Source organism: Musca autumnalis, unplaced genomic scaffold (genome assembly GCF_047663935.1).
Source record: "Musca autumnalis isolate F117 unplaced genomic scaffold, ASM4766393v1 scaffold_3, whole genome shotgun sequence".
NCBI lineage: Eukaryota > Metazoa > Arthropoda > Insecta > Diptera > Muscidae > Musca > Musca autumnalis.
Window position 1 is genome coordinate 150,260,520 of NW_027411866.1, and position 22,387 is coordinate 150,282,906.

General features: G+C 39.4%; 1 protein-coding gene across 2 annotated transcripts in view; it reads right to left on the reverse strand.

Annotated features, from left to right (window-relative positions):
* Nucleotides 1-22,387, reverse strand: part of LOC141397908 (peptide transporter family 1) — a 45,248-nt gene that overhangs the window by 5,711 nt on the left and 17,150 nt on the right. Inside the window, exons 2-7 of one of the 2 annotated variants that reach the window (XM_073974827.1) lie at nucleotides 14,125-14,294; nucleotides 13,977-14,055; nucleotides 13,412-13,915; nucleotides 13,262-13,344; nucleotides 12,786-13,202; nucleotides 7,164-8,298 (exon numbers count right to left, since the gene is read on the reverse strand). In XM_073974827.1, the coding sequence (XP_073830928.1) occupies nucleotides 7,312-8,298; nucleotides 12,786-13,202; nucleotides 13,262-13,344; nucleotides 13,412-13,915; nucleotides 13,977-14,055; nucleotides 14,125-14,294 (2,240 nt within the window). In that variant the 3' untranslated portion in view covers nucleotides 7,164-7,311. Of the gene's footprint in view, nucleotides 1-7,163; nucleotides 8,299-12,785; nucleotides 13,203-13,261; nucleotides 13,345-13,411; nucleotides 13,916-13,976; nucleotides 14,056-14,124; nucleotides 14,295-22,387 lie in introns of those variants that run through there. The other variant, XM_073974826.1, reaches the window with a different exon arrangement.

Consider the following 22,387-nt stretch of genomic DNA (forward strand, 5'->3'; position numbering starts at 1 on the left):
TTCCGGGACATCATCACAACTGCAGCTACTTGCTACATATCTGCTGGTTTCTTATCCGAAATTATACCAAATTTCCCAGCAATGTCGACGGCTTTAGTAAATGAGATTGATGAACTTTGTTTTACGAGCCAACAGGCTAGTAGACGAGCACAAGCGGAAAAAAGTGTCTAGACCACTATCTGAAGCATTGCGACATTGGTACAGGAGGGTACAGGAGGGTTAAGAATGTTGTGGCCAACGGTTAAATCACTCACGAATAGGAGCAAAAAGGATGATAGAACGGCTATTACTTTTAACGACGTAACATTGACAGATCCGAAGAGGTGCTATTTTAAATTACATTTTATAGAACACCCCGAGAGTGATAAGGCGCAGACGAGTGTGTTAAGCCCCATAAGATCCCAGCCGATCAGGTACCATCATGGATTTCGGATAATGCACAGTACCACAAAAGCATTGCACGCCACACATATCAGTATCGAATGTCTTCGATACCGCCAACCCTGGCAAGCTGGTCGAGAACATAGAGAATACTTTCGTCCAGACGTGTCTGAAACGTTAGATGAACGACGTTGCAGATGTCATCCGAAACCCGAAATCATTCAAAGCGTTCGACCAACACGGAGTCTCAATGCTAATGCTTAAGCAACTGAATGATCGCAGAGTGGAATATTTGACAAGTGTCTTTTATCTGTACCAGAAGCCTCGAAAGTTGGCAGGGTGGTCCCGCTACTAAAGCTAGGCAGGATTATAAGAAAGTGAAACGGGGAGTTCCCCTAACATTCTAACATTCTGCAATTCCGCACCCTCTAGTCGGCATAGATATCGTAATGTATGCGGATGATTGTACGGTCGTGGTACGTCGGGTCCTATTGTCGATGACATATGCGATAGGTGAAGTATCTATATAGCTGACTTTTTACAATTCTTCTACTTGAGGACAATACACATCAGCCGCTAAATCTACTACCCCAATGTTCACCACCTCGTCGGCTGAATCGGGGCTCCTCCTGAACATATTGGTCGTTGATGTCCTAGTTCCGACTACTATCTACCCATTGATATTGAGTGTAACGTTCGATAGTATGTATAACACGGTGCTCTTGAGCAAATTTAAATGGAAGGTGCTTACACCTCGAAAATTTTTTCGGATTCTGAAACTACAGATGAGAAAAATCAAAAAACTTAAAAAAAATCCCGGAGCGCTTTTTAAATAAATCGCGATTTAAGATGACATTTTTAAAGGGTTTTTAGGTTTTCACGATTTTGCTTGGAAACCGGAAGTCCTATCGAAATAGGACTAAAGAAAATGTTGTAGCTATGAAAGTTCTCTACAAGATTAGTATTAACGATATCTTCGTAGTTTTTACCGTTATTGAGATATATAAGTTCAAATTAGGACAATGGATTGACTGTATCGCCTCTTTATATTACAATGTTGTGTAGAGTGCACCTTAACCATGGAAGTTTTTGCGGAAAACTGCAAGTCCTATCAAAATGAGACTAAAAAAATGTTGTAGCAGTGATTCATAAGATTGTACAAGATTGACTGATTGATATTTTCATAGGTTTAACCATTTTTGAGATATAGAGGTTCAGATCAAACTTTCAGAGTTGTTTCTTAGGTCTTCAGGATTTAGCTTGAAAACTGCAAGTTCTTTCGAAATGGGACAAAAGAATATGTTGTAGCTGTGGAAATTCTCTACAAGATTGGCTTTGTAATTTTTCCCAAGGTTGTACCAATTTTGAGATATATAAGCTTAACTTGGACAATTATGACATTGTTTTATAAGGAGGCGATACAGTCAATCCATTGTCACCATTTGAACTTCTATATCTCAATAACGGAAAAACTACAAAAATATCATAAAAGTCAATCTTGTACAGAATTTTCATAGCAATAAAATTTTTTTAGTCCCATTTCGATAGGACTTGTGGTTTCTAAGCAAAGTCGTGAAAACCTAAAAAACCCCTAAAAATTTCAACTTGAATCGCGATTTATTAAAAAAGCGCTCCGGCGATTTTTTTGTTTTTTGATTTTTTCTCATCTATGAACAGTGTAGTTTCAGAATCCGCAAAAACTTCCCAGGTGTAAGCACCTTCCATTTAAAGTAGCTTCAAGAGCACCGTGACTAGTAGACGAAATTGTTACAGCCACAAGAAGATATTTCGATGAAGTCAGATCCTGCTTGGGTGTTATCGCCGTGAGCTTTCCGGTAACCCAGGCACGGCACAAAAAATCTTTATGATCTTGAGAGAGGTTCAAGTGCACAGGCGAGAACATTTACATAAGAAAATCCGCAAAATCCGACGCTCCTAAACCTGTTGTTGTTGTAGCATAGAAACCTACGTAGAAGCATAGTTTTGTTGCTGGGTTGACCAAAACACTATGGTTTCAGGCCATTTCAATACGAAAGAAACCGCTGCCATGGGATTGACTTCCCTGAACATATTGGTCGATGGTGTTCTAATTTCGATAACATGTTTATGCCGTCCGCGCAAACCACAGCTATTTGCTAAAAGATCCTAAGCAGGATCAAGGTTCCAAAGTCACTGGACGGCAGCACTTGAGGTCCTGACAAAGAAACCGTATTGACCTCTTACGAAGCAATAGACCGGCTGTGGTAACCTATGTGGCGCCAGTGTGACAAATGTTTGCGTAACACAGTGGAAAAATAATTAAATGTGCCAGAATGTCGCCCTGAGAACACTACTGGACTATCTCCATTATGAGACGAAGATTTTACCTGTGCATCAGCACAATGCTGTACTCAGAGACCGCACTCTATCCATGGCAGCCGAAGAACGCCAGCTGACAAAGTAAACCCGAATAGTTTTCGCTCAATTAAGATCCAGACGAGGCAGCCGCCGACATTCGTATTGGGCCTAAATTGATAGCACGATACCCACCGCATGTCCTGCATGTGGATTGGGACTGCACAACACACTGAATTTCTTTAACTGTTCAGCTAAATCAACTCTCCTTTCACCTGATTTCACATGGACACAGAGAGTACAGTTTGCAGAACTTTTGAATCAGAACACAGATAAACTTGAACCTGGAACGGAAAACTAGAACATTTTTGTTGATACAACAACAATCTAGGTATACGGTTTATGATACCTAACCCATAAACGCATAAATATGTACACTGGTAATTTCAAAAACTTCTTTGTTACCTTCGAAATTTATTTTTTTTTTGACCATTGTAGGCTGAGGGATGACGTATGGGATGGAAGATACCAAGGAACGGTCCTGACCGGTTTTAACACGGCAAAGCCCAGGATTTATCTTGGTCCCTCTTTCATCTCAAGTGGACACTGACCTCCCCGTGGTGTCACCTGGGGAACTGCCTTCAACACCCGTTAAAGGTAGTGAGCTAACATGTGCCGCGCGTTCACCCATAAGAACGTTAAAAACTTGGGTTTGGGCGTCGGGTTAGTAACCCTCCCCTAGAAAAAACAGCCTACTATGAAAAAACGAAAGAAAAGAAAAACAAAGCCCTCTAAAGTTGACGAACCTCGCAAACGTTTTAAGGACCATGATCTGGGAATCTGCATCTGGAATGTTCGCACTCTTTATAGAGAAGGTGTAGTTTACGCATTGGCAGGTGTACTTGAAAAGTACAAGGCCGACATTACTGCCATACAGGAAATACGATGGAACGGGAAAGGTGTCACAACAACACCTAAAGGTGACGCACTGTATTATAACTGTCATGACGTAAAGCATGAGTTTGGTTGCGGATTCGTAGTTAGTCGGAGACTAAAACATCTGGTATCCAGCTTCACCCAAGTGAATGAAAGACTTGCTGCAATTCGAATAAAAGCTAAATTCCTCAACATCAGCTTTATTTGCGCTCATGCTCCCACTGAAGAAAAGGACGAACAGACCAAAGATATATTTTACGAGCGCTTAGAAGAAACATATGACCGTTGCCCTGCCCATGACATTAAAATCATTCTAGGCGATTTTAATGCCAAAATTGGAAAGGAGAATATCTTTGGCCCAACAGTCGGGAAATTCAGTCTCCACAGTGAAACATCTGGCAATGGAATGAGGCTGATAGACTTTGCAGGTGCAAAAAACATGGTAGTTAGCAGTACCAGATTTAATCATCTCGATATTCATAAGTGCACCTGGCTGTCTCCAGATCAAAGAACAAGTAATCAAATTGATCATGTTGTGATAGATGGAAGACATTCATCCAGCGTGTTGGATGTACGATCGTTCCGAGGCGCAAACATTGATTCGGACCACTACCTTGTCGCAGCAAAGGTACGTACCCGTCTAAACGTTGCAAATAGAGCACGAACAGACACAACGCGGAAGTTGGACATCGATAGGCTGCAAACACAACAGATAGCCACAGCATATTCCACTCAACTAGCCCAACATAACAACACAATGGCAAAATATTGCCCACTGCATGCCAACAGCCGCAAAATCCATACTTGGATTCCAGAGACCTCCACAAAGGAATTCATGGTATGACCAGGAGTGTCGTGCTGCTACCGAAGAGAAAAATGCGGCATATAGAGCTACTTTACAATCAGTAGCAACGTAGCGCACGAGAGAGATATCGGGAGAAAAGGAGAGAAGAGAAACGTCTTTTCGGCAAGAAAAAGAGAGAAATGGAAAAGCGGGAGTGTGAAAAAATCAGATGTACAGGAGCCAGAATGAAGTCCGAAAATTCTACCAAAGAGTGAAACCTCAAACAGATGACTTTGGTACAGGCACATCCTCCTGTAGAGACCAGCAAGGTAATCTGGTAACAGATACAGATAGCGTGCTCAGAATATGGAAGGAACATTTCTCCAATCTGCTGGTATCCAATAGTAGCGAAGACGATGATACCACATATCCAATCCCAGAAGATGGTATAGAATGTATACCGCCCGGCCAAGATGAGGTAAAAACAGCAATCAACCGGCTGAAGAATAATAAAGCAGCAGGAGCCGATGGCTTACCAGCCGGGCTGTTTAACACCGGAGGCGACGCGCTGATAAGGTGTATGCATCAACTAGTTAGCACCATCTGGCAGGAAGAACGCGTACCCGACGATTGGAACCTGAGCATCCTATGTGCCGTCCACAAGAAAGGAGATAAGACTGTATGCTCCAACTATTGCTCTGTTCCTTTACTTGCCTGAGGTTACCATTTCTTACCATTTTTAACCTGTAAAGTGTTCCCTTACTTTTAATAGCATACAATTTATATGATAGCAGTTTACCACTTTTACCATTTTCTGCCACTGTTACCATGTTTGAAAGTAAAGGAACAAACCATATAGGGGCATAAGTCTTCTCCCTATTGCCTATAAGATAGTGTCAGGGATATTGTGCGAACGGCTAAAGCCAATGGTCAACGAAATAATTGGACCATACCAATGTGGCTTTAGACCTGGCAAGACCATCATTGACAAGATATTTACCCTGCGGTAAATCCTAGAGAAGACCCAAGAGATGCAGATCGACACATTTCACCTTTTTGTCGATTATAAAGCAGCATTCGACAGTCCCCTCCGATCAAAGGTATTCCATGCAATGTCTGAATTTGGTATCCCCGCAAAGCTCATCCGGCTTTGTAAGATGACTTTAACTGCTACTAGGTCCTCAGTTAAAATTGGAAAGAACCTCTCCGAAAAATTTTGTACCAAAAGAGGTTTCAGACAAGGAGACAGCCTTTCATGTGACCTATTCAACATTTTGCTGGAAAAGGTAATACGAGATGCAAATGTCAAAAGAAATGGCACAATTTACACCAATAGCCACATGTTACTTGCCTATGCTGATGACATAGACATCATGGGACGGTCAGCAAAGAAAATAACTGATACCTTTAGGAAGGTAGAAGCAGAATCTGCGAAAGTGGGTCTGGCGGTAAACGGCGAAAAGACCAAATTGATGGTGTCGACGCGCAAAGCGTCCATAGAGCTCGGACCAACTGTGGAAATTGATACCTACAATTTTGAGGTAGTTAAAGACTTCGTCGTCTACCTCGGCACTGCCATAAACACAACAAACAACATCAGTTGTGAAATAAGAAGAAGAATTGTATGCGCCAACAGATGCTACTATGGTCTAAGTAAGCAATTTAAAAACAAAGCCACATCTCGTCAAACAAAAAAAAAAACACTATACAAAACGCTGATACTACCCGTGCTAATGTATGGCTTCGAAGCATGGGTACTTGCGCAAGCAGATAAGGTAGTGCTTGGTGTGTTTGAGAGGAAAATTCTGCGTTGACGGTGAATATCGACGTCGTATGAACCACGAGCTATATGAGCTATACAAAGACATGATTATAGTTAAACGTATCGAGATGCAACGATTGTGTTGGCTAGGCCATATCATGAGAATGAGCAGAATGAGCGATGATGTACCCGCTAAAAAGGCGTATGAATACATGCCACATGGCGGTGCACGCAGAATCGGCAGGCCTAAGCTTCGATGGAGCATACAAGTGGATGAAGAAATTAAAAGGCGCGGTATTCCAAAAAGTCAAGCGAAAAACAGAGAGGAATGGAGATCTTTTCTTAGTTCGGTTTATGGAACAAATCTTCTGTAATGGGCCAACTAAGTAAGTAGTATTGTAGGCTGAAATTATTTAGCTGTCGGCCGACCGATTCGTTTTTACTAGTTTTTGTAGGTTTTAACGTCCTTTGATTTTAAAGGGTAGTTCCTAGTGTGAATTATCGCAGAGATCACTTGTCCTGTTTTATGAAAGTCGATTCCACCATGAAGTTTCCTGAACTAAAATTTCAATCGGGCGGTACCTTTATATATGTTCTATATTCTATATCCACACTTGTAGGTGGAAACGATTTTTTTATCAAATTATGTTTAATTTGGTCACAAAACATATCTAAGTCTTCAAAATACCTGAAATTGGACGGCACCGTTATATGGAGGCTATACTAAAACGTGGACCTGTATGGACATTTTTTTGTGAAAATGTTTTCTAATATCTCCAAATCCCAAATTACAACCAATTCAGAGGGTAAGTTCGACTGATACCTTCAAAACACCATAGGGAGCTGTACCAAAAATTAAAGCCTACAGTTCTGCAGACCTACAATACATTAGACTTTGTGCTTGCCTTTTGCTGTGTACACTTCGAACCTAATGCAATACTCTCAACAAAATTACACGAAACGCCATTTGTTTTTTTTTTTAATAAATATTTTTTTATTTATTGATTTATTAAAAAGTACAAAAAACAATTATTGTATTCTAGAATAATTAACATTAAAACTCCTTACATGTACTGCTTGCTGCTGCTATTGCCGCTGCTAACGCTGCGGCTTTTTATTCTTTGGCTTCAAATGCTTTATTTTCTGAACCCTCCAAGGCCAATGTGGCCTTATCCTCTCCAGTAAGGGGTTCAGCTTCAGCTACGGCATTCGGGTTATTGGGTTTATAACGATAGGCCATGTACATGAACAGCAACATATCGACAAACATAAGACCGGCGAACAAGAAAAATTCATAGGCCTGTGATTCGAACAATGCCAATTCCGCAATAATAACGACAACAACATTACCAAATGCCACCGTCAACAGCCAACAGGCCTGCAATACAGATTTCATGGCCACAGGAGCCTGCGAGTAGGAGAATTCCAAACCGGTAACCGAGAACATAACTTCACCCAGAGTCATGACAACATATTGAGGAATCAACCATAAAATGCTCATCGAATTGGGATCGGTAATAATAACTTGCTGAGCATAATAACCTCCAGTTTGCAATTCATCAATCAAAATGGTATAAACACCACCGGTATGCAATGTGGTTTGGTATACCTCTACGCCATCAACCAAAATTTTATAATCTCCTGTGGAAAATTCCGTTAAATTATTTTTATAGGCAGGTTCTTCATGTTCCAACGAATCCTTCTTAGCGTTACGCCATTCAATATTGCGTCCCATTTGTACATTAGTCAGTGTTCTGGCCAAAGGACTACCTCTAGATGGTTTGTTGACATAATCCTCGTACCAAATCAAGGGATAACTGGTATTTCTGGTATTCATGAACAGGGTGTGGGCTTGTTCATCCTCTAGTCTATAGCTGCCCGCTGGGAAATTATAACAATTGGCGCCTTGTGGTGTAAATGTGTATGACAATTCAAAATAGTATCCCGAAACTGGTATATCTTTATTTACATAATAGCCATGAGCAGGAATGTTGATCGTTGGATGGCCGGGAATATTGGATGCAAGGGTGTAGGCACAATTTTCACCATTAAATATACGCAATTGGGTATTATGTAGAGTGGGAAGGGTGGGATAGGTTTTCTAAACAGAGAGATAGAGGGGGTAAAGTTAGTTAAAAAGAAGCGGGAAAAGAGAGAGAGAGTAAGATATTGGGAGATAGATTATGGTGGAATGAGGTGATGTATTTTGAAGGATGTGCTGTGTATAAGATTGGCTTGTGATAAGTTTAGGATATTTTATATGTACAACAACAATGAGGAGGAATGAAAAAAAACATGTTGAGACCGTCCCGTGAGTGGAATATCGGGTTGACGATACAAGACGTTTTACAACCTAAATGTCTTCTCTAGATAGAATACCCCCAAAAGACAGAAGACCTCCTAAAGGTCTTCTATAGATAGAAAAAATCCTAAAAGTTTGCAACAGATAGACCTCTTAAAGGTCTTCTATAGATAAAGATTTCTTAAAGTTCTTCTACAGAATGAAAGACCCCCTAAGGGTATTTTATGGATAGAAGACCTCCTAAATGTCTTCTGCAGATAGAGGAACTCCTATAGGTCTTCTATAGAAAGAGGACCTCCATATGCTCTTCCATAGACTGAAAACCTCCTAATGGTCTTTTATAGATAGCAGACCTACTAAAGGTATTTGACAGATAGAAATCTCCTAAAGACCTTTTATATATAGAAGACCTAAAGGTCTTTAATATATAGAAGGCCTCCACAAGGTCTTCTGCAGATAGAAGGCATCCATAGGCAGAAGACCTCCAAAAAGTCTTCGATGGATAAAAGACCTCCGACAGGTCATCTATAGATAGAATACCTCCGGCAGGTGTTCCACAGATTAAACACCTCCGACAGGTCTTCTATAGATAGAAGACCTCCGGCAGGTCTTCTATAGATAGAAGACCTTTGACAGGTCTTCTATAGATAAAATACATCCTATATAGACGACCTATATATAGAAGACCTCCGACAGGTCTGCTATAGATAGAAGACCTCCGGCAGGTCATCTACAGATAGAAGACCTCCGGCAGGTGGGCTGCAACTAGAAGACCTCCGGCAGGTGGGCTGCAACTAGAAGACCTCCGGCAGGTGGGCTGCAACTAGAAGACCTCCGACAGGTCTGCTATAAGTAGAAGACCTCCGACAGATCTTCTACAGATAGAACACCTCCGACAGGTCTTCTACAGATAAAACACCTCCGACAGATCTTCTATAGATAGAAGACCTCCGACAGGTCTTCTAAAGATAGACCACCTCCGACAGGGGTTCTATAGTTAGAAGACCTCCAACAGGTCTTCTATAGATAGAAGACCTTTGACAGGTCTTCTATAGATAAAATACATCCTATATAGACGACCTATATATAGAAGACCTCCGACAGGTCTGCTATAGATAGAAGACCTCCGGCAGGTCATCTACAGATAGAAGACCTCCGGCATGTGGGCTGCAACTAGAAGACCTCCGACAGGTCTGCTATAAGTAGAAGACCTCCGACAGATCTTCTACAGATAGAACACCTCCGACAGGTCTTCTACAGATAAAACACCTCCGACAGGTCTTCTATAGATAGAAGACCTCCGACAGGTCTTCTAAAGATAGACCACCTCCGACAGGGGTTCTATAGTTAGAAGACCTCCAACAGGTCTTCTATAGATAGAAGACCTTTGACAGGTCTTCTATAGATAGAAGACCTTTGACAGGTCTTCTATAGATAAAATACATCCTATATAGACGACCTATATATAGAAGACCTCCGACAGGTCTGCTATAGATAGAAGACCTCCGGCAGGTCATCTACAGATAGAAGACCTCCGGCATGTGGGCTGCAACTAGAAGACCTCCGACAGGTCTGCTATAAGTAGAAGACCTCCGACAGATCTTCTACAGATAGAACACCTCCGACAGGTCTTCTACAGATAAAACACCTCCGACAGGTCTTCTATAGATAGAAGACCTCCGACAGGTCTTCTAAAGATAGACCACCTCCGACAGGGGTTCTATAGTTAGAAGACCTCCAACAGGTCTTCTATAGATAGAAGACCTTTGACAGGTCTTCTATAGATAAAATACATCCTATATAGACGACCTATATATAGAAGACCTCCGACAGGTCTGCTATAGATAGAAGACCTCCGGCAGGTCATCTACAGATAGAAGACCTCCGGCATGTGGGCTGCAACTAGAAGACCTCCGACAGGTCTGCTATAAGTAGAAGACCTCCGACAGATCTTCTACAGATAGAACACCTCCGACAGGTCTTCTACAGATAAAACACCTCCGACAGGTCTTCTATAGATAGAAGACCTCCGACAGTTCTTCTATATATAGAAGACCTCCGACAGGTCTTCTATAGATAAAATACATCCTACATAGACGACATATATATAGAAGACCTCCGACAGATCTTCTACAGATAGAACATCTCCGACAGGTCTTCTATAGGTAGAAGACCTCCAAAAGGTCTTCTATAGATAGAAGACCTCCGGTAGGTCATCTATAGATAGAAGACCTCCGGCAGGTCATCTACAGATAGAAGACCTCCGGCAGGTGTTTTGCAACTAGAAGACCTCCGACAGGTCTGCTATAGGTAGAAGACCTCCGACAGATAGAACACCTCCGACAGGTCTTCTATAGATAGAAGACCTCCGACAGGTCTTCTATATATAGAAGACCTCCGACTGATCTTCTATAGATAGAAGACCTTTGACAGGTCTTTCATAGATAAAATACATCCTACATAGGCGACATATATATAGAAGACCTCCGACAGATCTTCTACAGATAGAACATCGCCGACAGGTCTTCTATAGATAGAAGACCTCCGACAGGTCTTCTGTAGATAGAAGACCTCCGACAGGTCTTCTAAAGATAGAAGACCTCCGACAGGTCTTCTAAAGATAGAAGACCTCCGACAGGTCTTCTAAAGATAGAAGACCTCCGACAGGTCTTCTAAAGATAGACCACCTCCGACAGGGGTTCTATAGATAGAAGACCTCCGACAGGTCTTCTATATATAGTAGACCTCTGACAGGTCTTCTATGGATAAAATGCATCCTATATAGAAGACCTATATATAGAAGACCTCCGACAGGTCTGCTATAGATAGAAGACATCCGACAGATCTTCTACAGATAGAACACCTCCAAGAAGTCTTCTACAGATAGAAGACCTCCGACAAGTCTTCTACAGATAGAACACCTCCGACCGATCTTCTATAGATAGTAGACCTCTGACAGGTCTTCTATGGATAAAATACATCCTATATAGAATACCTATATATAGAACACCTCCGACAGGACTTCTATAGGTAGAAGACCTCCGGCAGGTCATCTATAGATGGAAGACCTCCAACAGGTCATCTATAGATAGAAGACCTCCGGCAGGTCTTCTATAAATAGAAGACCTCCGACAGGAGTTCTGCAACTAGAAGACCTCCAACAGGTTTGCTATACATAGAAGACCTCCGACAGATCTTCTACAGATAGAACGCCTCCGACAGGTCTTCTATAGATAGAAGACCTCCTACAGGTTTTTTTTTATAGATAAAAAACTTCCGACAGCTCTTCTATATATAGACGACCTTCGACAGGTCTTCTGTAGATAGAAGGCCATCGACTGGTCTTCAATAGACCGACAGGTCTTCTATATATAGAAGACCTTTTGACCTCCTAAAATCTTCAATAGGTAGAAGACCTCCTATAGGTTTTCTGTAGTTAGAATACCTCCTAAAATCTTCAATAGGTAGAAGACCTCCTAAAGGTTTTCTGTAGTTAGAATACCTCCTTCTATAGAATGAAGACCTCCTAAAGATATTCTGTAGATAGAAGACCTCCTAAATGTCTTCCATAGATAGAAGACCTCGCAAAAGTCTTCTATACATAGAAGACCTCCTAAAGGTCTTCTATACTCTATATAGACGAACTCCCAAAGGCCCTCTCTGTATACAGGAAGGTTTTCTGCAGATAGAGGAACTAAAGGTATTCTATAGTGGTTGCTGTAGATAGAAGACCTTCTAAAGGTTATAAAGTAGATCTCCTAAAGGTATTCCATAGATAGTAGACCTCCTAATAGTTTTCTATAGATAGAAGATCGACTAAAGGTCTTCTAAATTTCTTCCATAGATAGAATACCTCCTAAAGGTCTTCGGTAGATAAGGCCTGCTACAGATGGAATACCTTCTAAAAGTCCTAAAAGTCTTCTATAGGTAAAAATCTCCAGAGGTCTTCTGTATATAGAATACCTCCTTAGTATCTTCTATAGAAATAAAACCATCTAGGGAAGCCCCGCAAAAGGTATTTTATTGATAGAAGACTCCCTAAAGGTATCTTTTAGTTAGCAGACGCCCTACAGATCATATTTAAAGCCTGGTGTTATTGTAAGATCACCTTCCAAAGGTCTTCTATAGGCGGCAAAAACACCACTAAAATTTATATACAGATAGAAGACCTTTCTGAAAGCCTTCTACAGAGACTTTCAAATGGTTTGAATATGAAAAACCAGAATAAAATATCCTAGGAGCTTGAGTCCTTGTTCTTAAAAATGTTCCCTCTCACATCAACTTACCTCCAAATTAAGTTCCACAACACCGGAAATAATGAAAGCAACACCAGCCAAGATACCACCCATAGTCAACTTTTGCAATGGACGACGAATACCGATCAAACTCAAAGCCGGATAGAAGGCAACATCATACAATGGAATAAAGACCAAAATCAACAAAGGATTCAAGACTTGCAATTGATCGGGTTTAATGTCCCATGAACCCATATCACCATCCATACGAGTAGCTTGGAATGTCCAGCGAGAACCTTGTTGATCGAAAAGGGCCCAGAAAATTGGCAAGGGTAGATACAATACCAAGACACGCATCAACACTTTAACATCTTCAATCAATTGGCGGTCGTATTTCTTGTCGGCATAGTCTAACCAGTGTTCACGGGGATTGGTTTTCTTCTCCTTCCATTTGGTGGAAATGGCATTCTAAGAGAGACAAACTTTCATTATAACGGTCACACTTTTTTTGGATTTTCAAAACTTACACCAATGGTCTTGCTGACCAACACAACCATATTGCCTGCTGGGGGTTTGCTCTTGTATAATGGACGGCCCAAAACAAAGATCACTGGGAATAAAATATAATTTTAAATTTCTTCTTAAAAGGATTTTTGTAATCCTCAAATCATCCTTACCAATTGAAACTGCCATCAAAATAGCCGGTACACCAAAGGCCAAGGAGTAACATTCCTTTTCGCCGAAACAGTGGACATCTTCTCTCAAAATTGGTGTTACAGTTGTCGAAATCAATGACCCAGCATTGATTGAGAAATAGAACAGCGAGAAGAAAGTGGTCATCTGTTTGATTTGTTCCGGCATTTTGAATTGATCACCACCAAAGGCTGAGACACACGGTTTTATACCACCCGAACCCAGTGCTATCAACGCCAGACCTATCATTGTAAATGTCGTTGCTGGCAAATTCAATGGTGGCATAGCTCCCAAAGTGACCAAAACAGAACCGCACACATAGACCAAGGATAAGTAGAGAATTGTTTTGAATTTGCCCAGCCAACTGTCCGAAATAATGGCACCCAAAATACACAAGAAATAGACGAACATGGTAAAGATGTGGAAAATAACGGTGGCGGTGTCATCGCTGTAATTCAATTGACGACTTAAATACAAAACCAAAATTGCTAAAAGAGAAAATTCAAATCAGTATAACTTTCCGTCATGTGGGGTTCCCAAAACACTTACTTCTCATGCCATAGTAGTTGAAACGTTCACAGAATTCATTACTGATAATGAAAAATACCGATTTGGGATAGGGCAATTTCTGGTGGAGAAAGAAAAATTTAAAATTACTTTATGTTTCCTATTTGGAGGGAGTTCTTGACCAGCTTACCTTTACTTGACCCTCAGCTTCAGCAACAGTTGTAGCTTCAATTTTGTCATTGCTTTCGGGTTCATCAACTTTTTTAGCACCTACCAATGATGAGGGTGTCAATTCCAGGGCATCAGTTTTGGTTGCTTCGACGGGAGTTTCCTCAGCAATGCCACTTTCAGGCTTTGTTCCTGGAATTTAGATAAAATAAATTATTATAAATATTGAGTTACTAAAAGAAGACAAATCTATATAAATAACAAGCAAAAAAGTATCAGTCGGCTTTGTCGACAGAGATATACCCTCAGCCTATGTGAATTGAATCTTTCATATACGGGCAGATTAAATGTATTCAGGATATTTTCAGAATTTTGTGGCCCTTTTCCAACATATGATCTTACAGACAAAATGTGGATAACTATTAAAGTTGTACTTGAAGGAATGGACCGACATAGTCCATTATGGAAGTGGATCTTATTTTGAGAGTCATATCTTTTCGATAGATATCACGCCCACTAGTAATTTCAGTGGGTCATCGTATAACATTTGGACCAGTATGCCTGGAAGCATGGACTTGTCCACGGAAAACATAATATCGCTGTAAACAGGAACACAGCCAATAGCATCGGAATACATTTCTAAAGGATCTTCGAACAGACCCTAAACTGCACTTAAACAAAAATGTTGAAGTTTTGCTGGAGCGGTACCTTAAGGAGAGGACCAATTTGGGCCATTTTAGAAGTTAAACTAAATTTGGACAAAATATTAGAAGATTCCAAGTTTGGACCAAATTGAATACCCTGTTCAAGAAAGTGTATCGTGCATACCATTTTAGTAACATTTTTTTACATTTTGGGGGGAAGTACTGGAAGTTGTGGACCGGAATTGTCGATCTTTGAACTGAAACTAGGTTTGGACAAAATATGACGAAGGTCAAATTTCGGACCAAATCCGTTGACCAGTTCGAGTGCTATAGTGCCCTCCAGCCACTACACATGGTGCCATAGATATTTTTATAACCCTGAAAAAACTTGTACCATCGTAAGGGGGGTCAGTGAATGCAATTTGTTTCAACAAAAGTCAAAGGAATTCGAGAGCAGGTCTTAAAGTGAACTTATCCGAAATTTTGTGTGGGAGATACCCGAAGGGGTGGACAAATATAGTCAATATTCGAACCTGATTTATACGCTCCAACGGCTACACACGGTGTCATAGGGGTTGTTTGTAATTTTCAGGCTATTTTGTCAGGAAGTATGGACTTGCCCCTGATGAAACTTGTACCGTTGTATGGGGGGCTGTGAATAGAAGTAGATACAACAAAAATCAAAGTGATTCGTGAGCTGGTCCTAAGCTGAACTTTTCCGAAATTTTGTGTGGGAGGTACCCGAAGGAGTGGACCGATTGAGTCCAAGTATGTTTGGACGAAATGTGTTTCAGACAATTTGGAGTTGATTTAGCCATGTCCGTCCGTGTGGCTTTCGTAATATTTCCTGCAAACTTAGTTTAAGTCCGAAGATGGGTTATATCGGTCCACAAAAGTTCGGAAATGTTCGGAAAATTTGTGCGCACGATAACTCTTGAAGGAATTAACCGATTTGGTCCATACATTGCACATCGTGAAATTTCTACCAAACTTAGATGAGGTTCCAATATGGACTCAATCGGTCCACTCCTTGGGGAAAAGTTCAGTTTAGAAACTGCTCTCGTATCGCGTTGACTTTTGTTGTAGTGGCTTGTATCCACTGCCCCCCATACGACGCTATAAGCTTCATCAGGAGCATGTCCATACTTCCTGAGAAAGTAGCCTGAAAGGCAGAGTACGTAAAAATACTTTAAATAAAATTTCCAATCGTTTCGTTTCGTATTTTCCATAGGAACAATACAAAACGAAACATAACCCTCGTTGGCCGAGCTCGCTGTTTAGTTTCGTTTTGTTTACATTCGTGAGTACGAACAAAACGAAAAGCGAAAAGTACTCAACTCCACAACAACAGATAGAAAACTAAATAGTACTTAACACATGTGAATAAATCAAAAACGTTTGGTGGTTGATAAAATTCACTGTGGTATGCTGATGCTAACTTATAGGGTTGTTAAGCAATCACATGTGTGTGTGTGTGTCTGAGTGTGTCATTGACCATAACGCACGGCAAACGTTTCCCAAAAATACTTGTCGTTTCGGTGGTGAATGAAACAACTTGGCAAAGCATAGCCGAAGTTACATTTCACCAATCGTACGGTTTCCATCTTTTTACGTTGAAAAGTTTGTGTTTTTGTTTTGGTTGTGAGAATGAAACGATTCAGAGAAGCTGAAAAGTTTGTGGCGTTGTGTGATTGGTACGGGAATCGTTTTGTTTCTTTCCGTTCATTGCTGAAAGGTACAAAAAAAACCCCAATGACACCATGTGTAGCGGTTGGAGCGCTAGATAACACTCGAACGAATCTGCCGATTCGGTCAAATATGTGGCCTTCTTAATATTTTGTGCAAGCTTAGTTTAAGTTCGAAGATAAGCCATATCAGTCCACTCCTTCAGGTACCTCCCCCACAAAAGTTCAAAAATGTTCGGAAACATTGTGCGCACGATAACTCTTGATGGGAGTGACCGATTTGATCCATACTTTACACATCCTAATATATCTACCAGATATAGATCAGGTTCGAATATTGATTATATTTGTCCACTCCTTCGGGTACCTCCCATACAAAATTTTGGATAAATTCACTTTAAGACCTGCTCTCGAATCACTTTGATTTTTATTGAAGCAACTTGCATTCGCATCCGCTTACGACAGTAAAAGTTTTTTCAGGGCAAGTCCATGTTTCTTGATAAAACTGCCCGAAAGTTGTAAAAAAAACCCTATGGCACCATAAGTAGTGGCTGGAGAGCTCGAACCGAATACTGCGTTCGTCCACACTTTGGATATTGTAATATTTCTTCGAATATTAGATGAAATTCGAAGGTGCTGCTTATAGGTCCACACCTTCCGCTACCTCCCCCAAAAAAGTTCGAAAATATTCGCTAAAATGGTACGCGCGATTTCTCATAGACGTAGCAACCGATTTGGTCCAAATTTTGGATCTCTAAATATTAAATATCTGTCCAGTTCATAGGGTACCACCCACACAAATGTTTAATTATTTTAATCAGTTTTTTATTAATTCTGTTATGTATTTCATTGGAATTTTTATGTACCTATGTCTGTGTTGTTGCTTTTGTTTGGTATTTCTATGCCTTTCAATAAACCACCACCATTTATAAATGTGTGTATATGTTAGAGATAGTTAGTGAGCGCTTACTGAGAGGAAGTGAGCATACATTTCAATGTATTTTACATTGAAATTTAAGCTCGCTCAGTAAGCGCCCACTGGTGCATGTGTTTGTTTTTTTTTATACCCTCCACCATAGTATGGAGGGTATATTAAGTTTGTCATTCCGTTTGTAACACATCGAACTAATCATTTGCGACCCTATAAAGTATATATATTCTTGAGCAGGATAAAATTCTAAGACGATCTATCCATGTCCGTCTGTCCGTCTGTTGTAATCACTCCAGCGTCCGCAATAATTGAGATAGAGTGCTGAAATTTTGCACCGGAGGGTCTTTTTTCCATAGGCAGGTCAAGTTCGAAGATGGGCTGTATCGGTCCACTCTTTGGTATAGCCCCCATATAACGGTACCTCCGGATTTGAGGTATTTTGACGTTATTCGCCACATTTGCAGACCGAACTAGCTATAATTTGGCACTTAGGGTTCCTAGTGATCAACAAACTTATATCCCAAAGGATATGGGCATAGGTCCATGTTTTGGTATAGTCCCCATATAACGGTACCTCCCGATTTTCGGTATTTTGAGAATTTTAGCCACAATTTTTAACCGAACTATCTGCAATTTGACATTTGAGGTTCTCAGTGGTCATGAAATATCTCCACTAAACATCGTCAACATAGGTCCATGTTTTTGGTATAGCCCCCATATATCGGTACCTCCCGATTTTCGGTATTTTGAGAATTTTATCTACAATTTTTAACCGAGCTAGCTGTAATTTGCCATTTGAGGCTCTCAGTGGTCATGAAATATCTCCACCAAACACCGTCAACATAGGTCCATGTTTTGGTATAGCCCCCATATAACGGTACCTCCCGATTTTCGGTATTTTGAGAATTATAGCCACAATTTGTAACCGAACTATCTGCATGTTGACATTTGAGGTTCTCAGTGGTCATGAAACATCTCTACCGAACATCGTCAACATAGGTCCATGTTTTTGTATGGCCCCCTTATAACCGTACCTCCTGATTGTCGGTATTTTGAGCATTTTAGTTACAATTTTTAACCGAACTAGCGGTAATTTGACATTTGAGGTTCTCAGTGGTCATGAAACATCGTCAACATAGGTCCATGCTTTGGTATAGCCCCCATATAGCGGTACCTCCCGATTTTCGGTATTTTGAGCATTTTAGTTACAATTTTTAACCGAACCAGCTGTAATTTGACATTTGAGGTTCTCAGTGGTCATGAAAAATCTCCACCAAACATCGTCAACATAGGTCCATGTTTTGGTATAGCCCCCATATATCGGTACCTCCCGATTTTTGGTATTTTTAGAATTTTAGCTACAATTTTTAACCGACCTAGCTGTAATTTGCCATTTGAGGTTCTCAGTGGTCATGAAACATCTCCACTAAACATCGTCAACATAGGTCCATGTTTTGGTATAGCTTCCATATAACGGTACCTCCCGATTTTCGGTATTTTGAGAATTTTAGCTACGGTTTTTAACCGAAATAGCTGTAATTTGACATTTGAAGTTCTCAGTGGTCATAAAACATCTCCAACGAAACATCGTCAACATAGGTCCATGTTTTGGTACCGCCCCCATATAACGGTATCTCCCAATTTTCGGTATTTTGAGAATTTTAGCTACAATTTTGTCTATTCGAAAATAATCGTCAATATAGGTCCATGTTTTGGTATATCCCTCCATATAACTGTACCTCCCGATTTTCGGGAATTTTAAGTGGTCACGAAATTTCTTCACTAAAATTCGTCAACATGGGTCCATTTTTGATGGTCTACATTGTTTTGATGAAACTACCCTCAATTTGACTCGTGAAGTTCCCTGCAGCTATAAAACTTTTCCGCCAAAAAATTTAAAGATAGGTTGACTCTTTGGTAGGTGGTACCTTTCACCTAGCTGAACGCATTTTAGATTAGATTAGATAACACTGTGCAACAAAATGGAGTTTAAAGTCTGGGGCACGGAAAATTCATCTTGGGGAAGAAAGGCCTTGGTGAATATGTTATGAACCCCGAAGGACAGATCCGCCGTGAGTCGAACTTCCGCGTTATGGCGTAATGAAATTTTTGTTAGAGACCCTGTAGGCCATCAGGAATTAGCGTTATATCTTTGTTCACTGTTACTTAAGTGCTCTACAAAAACAACAAACAAAGATATAATGCTAATTCATGATGGCTTACAGGGTCTCTTGCAAAAACTTAATCACGCGATAACTCGGAAGTTCGACTCACGGCGCATCTGTCCTTCGGGGTTTTTAATATACACACACCAAGGGCTTTCATCTCCAAGAGGAATTATCTCTGCCCCAACATTTGTGTTCACAGTGTAATTTAAGCAATAGTGGAAGGCAGTAGGAGTCTATCCATTGTCGAAAAGTTGTTCCACCTAAAATTGTGAAAGGACCCTAATTATTCCATTTTAATTAAGACTATTTTATGGTGGAGGGTATAAAAAGTTCGGCCCGGCCGAAGTTAACGACTTTTTACTTGTTTTTTGTGGTTTTGGGTTTGTATTTGTTTACACCCAAACAAATATTTGTTTGCATCCAAACATATAATTTGTTTGTACCCAAACATATATTTGTTTGGGACTGATTGCAAGCAAATATATGCTTGCTGCAAAATATGTTTGGGACATATGTTAGAGAGGCCTTTTTTTCCTCCGTGTAGGGCCAAATATTCTATTGGAGCTATATCCAAATCTTTCCCAATTTTCATAAATGTTTCCCGACATAACGGACGGTCTGTAAACCTAAGATAATATATAAATGATAAAAGTTGTTGTTGAAATTGTTTATTTTTCTTATTCTTATTCTAAAACAATCAAAAAGTATGAATAAAAGTCGTGAAAGAACTTCATGGATTAATGGGTTAAGTCATTTGGTATAAGAGCCAGATAGTTGAAAACTTTAGTATCTCCCTAAAATAAATGTTTACAAGTGAAAAGCTTATGCACAGGGGTAGAGGTGTAGGGTATCACATAGTCGGCCCCGTCCCGACTATAGATTTTGCTCACTTGTTTTTTTTTAATTCTTAGAAAAAGTAAATAACTTTAACTATCTTGTGAAATATTATCAAAATATAAATCAAAATCGTAGCATATTGGTTGGATGTGTGAGACTTCGCTAGAATTCACTTTTTCAATAATTCAATAAATTAAAAAAAAAAAACTTTCATAAATAATAGCATTCGTCCTAATAAGACAGCAATAAATAAAAATGAATAAAAATCATTTACAATGTATAAGAATTCGAAAGTTCTAAGAGTTTTAAGTTTTAATTTATCAAAATTTATATTGTCTTATCGTGAATGAATTGTCAATAAACTACATTGTTGAATTACAAATGAAATAATTATAAATGCTATCACTATTGGAAAATTCATATCGATGTGCACCGAAAGAAGGAATAGTATTGAGATTTAAAGTCACAATATACGTTAATGTCACGCGTCAGAGTTAGTAGAATAATTCAGCATTGTTTCATTTTTTTTGAGCGTATCTATCGTATAAAAAGACTAAAACAAAGATGTTACCATTAAGCTTAAACCATCATAAGTTGTCATTCTTGTTGCTTATCTCAATGAAAATAATGACTGTTGAACATCACACATCATTATTTGGGACATAGATTGTTGACATAATGTTGTTATATTTTTTCGCTATTATAAATTGTTTGTTTATTTCTTGAGATTGGCCCGTAGATAAAAATATAAGCTGATTCTTCAAAATTCTTCAGGTAAAAAATGGCAGAACTGAGTTTTCGATATTTGTTTGTCGATTATTTGACAATGAAGAAAAAATGGTCAAAATCAGAAGAAAAAAGACGAACGCTGACAAAATTAAAAACCGTAAAGTAAAAGAAGAAAACTGAATTTTTATGTTTTTTTGACATTGTTGCCAGATTTACCATTTTTTCGTTCCTTTACTTTTCTTGTAAAACTGTTCATGAAAGAGCAATTTCGACAGTTTTCTCTTTTACCACTTTTACCATTAAAAAGTAAAGGAACAAAGCTATAGAGGCATCATTACAAATTAATGCAATGGCAGAAATGCTTCTAAGGCTCGAAAATTGTCAAAGACTAACTAATTAAATTCTAATTTTTCTTGGAAAATAATTTGAGTTTTTGAGACCAGAGAAAATATAATAGTTTTTTTTTCACGATCACATGATAAACAAATTATTAATCACAGTGTATTATATTGATTGCTTCTAATCTATAACATTTCTATTGACATTATTTGTATCTAATAATTGTCTTCGGAATCATATTGTAGGATCTGTAGAATGGTCTATGACTAGATATGAACAGTTTTTATTAAATTGGCTATGTTTTTTTTCATGAAATTTCACACTGACCCACTCAGTGTACTCCATATTGAATACTTATTTAGATTAAACACTCATATCTAAGCAATGAAAGGCAACAATGAGAATAGTACTTGAGGGGAAGGTATAAATGTTTGTATTAATTTAATAGACACCTCTAGTGCGATGTTGTAAGTTAGTTTTATGTTACATAAGCCAAATGACTCTATGTATACGTTAAAAATGCATGTGGCAAAAGCGAAAATATATGTTGTTTCTACAAACATATACATTGTGTCATATAGCATTGTATAGGTTAAGCCAACAATAATTATTTTTACATATTTACAATACTTTATTTTGCTTCGACATTATTTTTTGTTTCGACCATATTTCTTCTCAGCGCACAGTGGTCCGTCCCACTTGTATGGAAAAGAATGCCAAAAATAGTTTTAATCGAGCTACCGCCTCCAAATTTTAAACGTAGGTTCATAACAAGCAAAAATTATAGAAAACCTTTTTTTAGTGGTTGTGGGTCCATATTTGGATATAGCTCCCATAGAAAGGTACCGTCCGACTTGTGGTATTTTGACGATTTTGGCCAAATTAACCAACCGATTTGGATGTTATTTTGCATTTTTAGTTCTGAGTGAATAAACTTGCAAAAATATTCAAT